This window comes from Pteropus alecto, unplaced genomic scaffold (genome assembly GCF_000325575.1).
Source record: "Pteropus alecto unplaced genomic scaffold, ASM32557v1 scaffold24, whole genome shotgun sequence".
Classification (NCBI taxonomy): Eukaryota; Metazoa; Chordata; class Mammalia; order Chiroptera; family Pteropodidae; genus Pteropus; species Pteropus alecto.
This window is the reverse complement of record NW_006439192.1, coordinates 19,918,614-19,922,688: the sequence shown is the minus strand read 5'-3', so window position 1 is coordinate 19,922,688 and position 4,075 is coordinate 19,918,614. Positions and strand designations below refer to the sequence as shown.

General features: G+C 40.4%; 1 protein-coding gene across 1 annotated transcript in view; it reads right to left on the bottom strand.

Moving 5' to 3' along the window:
- SLC25A4 (solute carrier family 25 member 4) overlaps positions 1-269 on the bottom strand; it is a 4,309-nt gene extending 4,040 nt beyond the window's left edge. Inside the window, exon 1 of the mRNA XM_006916380.3 lies at positions 22-269. Within this exon, the coding sequence (XP_006916442.1) occupies positions 22-132 (111 nt within the window). The 5' untranslated portion in view covers positions 133-269. The remainder of the gene's footprint in view (positions 1-21) is intronic.
- Positions 270-4,075: the final 3,806 nt, after the last annotated feature.

Sequence of the window (4,075 nt, the reverse complement as noted above, 5' to 3'; positions counted from 1 at the left end):
CCGCGCCCGCGCCGTCCCCACCTGCAGCAGCAGTTTGACCCTCTCGATGGGGGCGACCGCAGTCTTGGAGACGGCAGCGGCGATGCCGCCTGCCAGAAAGTCCTTCACGAAGCTCAAAGCCTGATCACCCATGGTGACAGCCGGGCGCACACAGCCTCCGGGAGCCGCGCTCTCACTCTCTCCGCCGCCCGGCCAGGCTCGGCCACCGGGTCTCCAACCTTGCGCGACGCGAAGGGGCCGCTCTCCTCGCCCCGCAGCCCTCCTTATATCCCCCACCAGGCCTCTCGCGAGAGGAGGAGGGACCCCGGGCCGGGCGCGCAGTGCGCATTGGCTGGGCAGGTGCTTGGACACCCCCGCGCAGTCCCCCTCTTCTGCAGAGGACAACCGGGGCGAAGGCGCTTCCGGGAGGCAGGGGTGGGCTGGGGGCTGTGCTTTCAGCCTTGGGACGTTTAAAGGGCAAATTCATGTTATCTGTCCGGGCAAGCAGAGGGAACACCGTGTCTCTGCAGCATGTGGGCCGCTGTATTTATAGCACAAGAAGGCTTAGGCTGGGGCGGACTTGGGGGCAAACACGGGACCCGAAGCTTCAGGCAGGGTTTTCTTTAACCTCAGGCCTGCACGGGACCGCTCCTGGCCAGGAGATTTCAGGCTTATTTTTTCTTCTTGCCTGGAACAGTGTCTCTCATCAGAGCTCGCTGCCTGGATTTGGGCTCTCATAAATAATTAATATCCTCCAAAATAAATACTAACGTCACTGATGCTGTGATTACCTAATACAATCTGGCAACCTGCTGAATCCCCTATTCTCTCCATTCAGTTGTTCAATCAATCATTCATTTTGCTAGCTAATATATGCCTGGTGCTCACTGGCACCAGGAATGGCCGAGTGAAAGGGGCCACTAGGTGAGTAGTTGTTTTAGAAGGGGCGTTCCTGTGCGTGTGCGTGTGTGTGTGTGTGTGTGTGTGTGTGTATGTGTGTGTTGCTTTTCTTTTAGGTCAACCTGTCACCCCATGACATACCTGATGACGCTAAGAACAGGGATTTTATAGGACACTTCTTTTGTAAATATTTTAAGGGCTTAATGTGCCACTCTGCTCTCAATGGAATCCCAGCACATATTTTGGGCAGAACGTTCTCAAGACAGCTGGCAGCTTCTTGAGGGTCAGTGCTGTTGGCCTTCCCATCCGAGTAGCTGGGTGACCAGAATATTAAGAGAATGTCGAGTCCTTGGTTGTATTTGCCTCTTTTTAACAGCCACCTATTAAAAAGACATATACCATCTAGTCAAGAAATTGATTGCAATTAATTTTTTTAAAAGTATATTACTATGAACTTTGATCTTTAATTTTAAGCAGTTCGTATAATCATGCAAGTTTTCAAATACAGCTGTTCCTTCCTTTTGCAATTAGTTTTTAACTCTAAACTCTTTACCCTACTCAATTCTCTTTCTATGTTTGTTAACGTTCTTTTGTGCATTTGACAAAGTTTATTCATTTTTTTCACAAGCTCATTGATGAATGCAGACATCAGGTAAGTGTTTATTGAGCTGCAGCTGTGTGTTACCCTGGATCTGGAGCTTCAGTAGAGCAGAGGTCACTTTTTGGGTGCCAGGACTGCAAAGGGTATGCATTTATCTGAAGGTGGGACAAGCTAGAGTTCGGAAATACAGGTGAGCAGTGTGAAAGCTAGTGAAGTGCAAATTTACCAAGGTCGCAGCAGGCAAGAGGTCAAGACTTTAGGACAAACAGAAAAGGCATTTATGCATTTATTCAACAACCACTTGAACACTTACTGTGTACCAGGAACAAAGTCTGGCTCTGTGGATTCAATATACGTAAGATATAGCTCAGTCCCGAAGAAACTTTCAGTTCAGCAGTTGACATATTTGTCGCTTGTTCAGCTTTATCTATGACAGCTTCACATGTAGATTTCCATGAATCAACATGATTCACATATTAGTCATTTTTAATTATAATAATATACTGTATTCCATCCTGTTAATATAGAGCAGTTGCCAAAGCCATTTTCCTTTTAATTATACATTAGAAATGTTATTCTTATTATGATAATGTTGCTATATAAATACTTCTGCACAAATTTCATTTTCCCCTCCAAGTTTTTTTCTTCTGATATATTCTCAAAATGGAATGGATAGATTGAACATTTTTAAAATTTTTTGTTTGTTTAGCTCCTGCCACATATTAAGAAATTGCTCTTCAGAAATGTGGAGCCCACCAGCAGTGTAGGTGGCCCTTGTTTCCCAAAGATTCTCTTCCAACACTGGCTTTTTTAAAAAGCATTTTTTAGTTATTTGTGCCACCTGTGAGTTCTAATTTGTATCTCTTTAATTGCTATGAAACTGTACATATTCCATATGATTCAATTTACTTGTCAGGGTTTTCCTTTTATGTAAATTTTTTGTCTTCCTTGACTACTTACATAGTCAAAGCAGAGAATTTCTCTATATTTACAACAATTTTTTAATATTTTGGGCAATAAATGTGCTGAGTATTTTTTATTTTGTTGATTTTCTTTTGATATTTATTTTGTTCTAACACTATTATTTACATTGTTCTAACACTGTTATTTGTTTAAATATGAACAGATTCATAATACGATGATAGACTTCCATGTTCTGATGTAAATGTATGTTTTTTGTGGATATATTTGTCTATTCGTCCTAATAGATAATTCATCTATTTTCTTCTACTTCTTTTGGTAGTTATTTAAAAAAATCTAACACATTACAAATTGTAAGAGAGTATGATCCAATTTCATTTTTCTTCATAGCATTCTTGGGTATCCCAACCTTAATTCTTAAGATATTTTCTTCTCTCCATTATTTGTCATATATATTACTAATTCTAGTTTGTCATATAACAAGTTCTTATAATAGCTTTAACTTATGAAATCATCATATCATGACTTATTTGATCACCGATCTTTGATCTTAAAATAAAGAACATCTTATATGTGATTCTACAATCGCTTCAAAGATAAAGTTTTGTCTGCTTATATGCCTGGATTTATTTTTAGTGTCAAGTTGTTCAGTTATTTAAATGTCACCAGAAGATTTTTAACAGACATTTAAATTAAATATTAATTTAGGAATTAAATATGTCTTTGCTAGACTTAATTTCACTAATCAGAACTTTTGATATTTTCTAAAATATCCTAGTTCTGCTTGGCTTCTGTCCAATTATCCCGTTATGTTGGGGGAGGTGGAGCTGGAATCTTTGACAACCGGTTTTTCCATGGAAATCCATATACTGTCCTCTCCCCCCATTGACTTTCTCAGAAAAGAGAGGCCTCAGATGCCCTTAGGAGAGTGAGCTGCCTGTAATCACAAGATCCAGATATCACTTACACAGGCAGGGAGAGAACGGTGCTCAGAGGAACATGTGTCTACCCTCCATTTCAGTACCCAGTGGCTTTCTGCCAAGGTGAGAATGGACAAGGCATCTAGGAGATGAGAGAGAAAACTCTGCTTTCAAATGTGGCATGGTATCCTGAAGACTGAGGGTGAGGGGAAGGCTATGTAGAAGTAAGGTATTGAGTTAGTCTTTGAACTTTTGTTGGAAGCTTTTGAAGAATTAATCTCTTTTACCTAATTGGGAATAGAGAATGGGAGCTGCTGACCGGTAAAAGGCCAAGAAAAACACTTAAGGATTTGCCGATAGCGGTGATATGCCCATAATGACCTAAAACCATTAGGAATTAGAACACACTATTACTATTTGTTAACGTGGTAAATTTCAGCATTAAGCAAAGAGGAATGAATTCTGAAAATTTAATTTTCGATCATATAAGATCACATATGTATTGCTAAATTTAGAATTAATAGACTCATTCACATTTGATGCATTGCTTAAGAAAAATGCAATTATTTCTCCACAGCTGTTCCTCAGAGTAGCTTAGTTAATTAGAACAATACTTCAGTTAACATTCTTTATGATCAAGTGCCTTTATATAGAGAGTAAAGTCCTTATTAAAGTGGACACATGCACACCATACATGTCTTCAGAAATCATGAGTATTCCTGCAAAACACTCCAACCACCAGCTCCTATTTAGC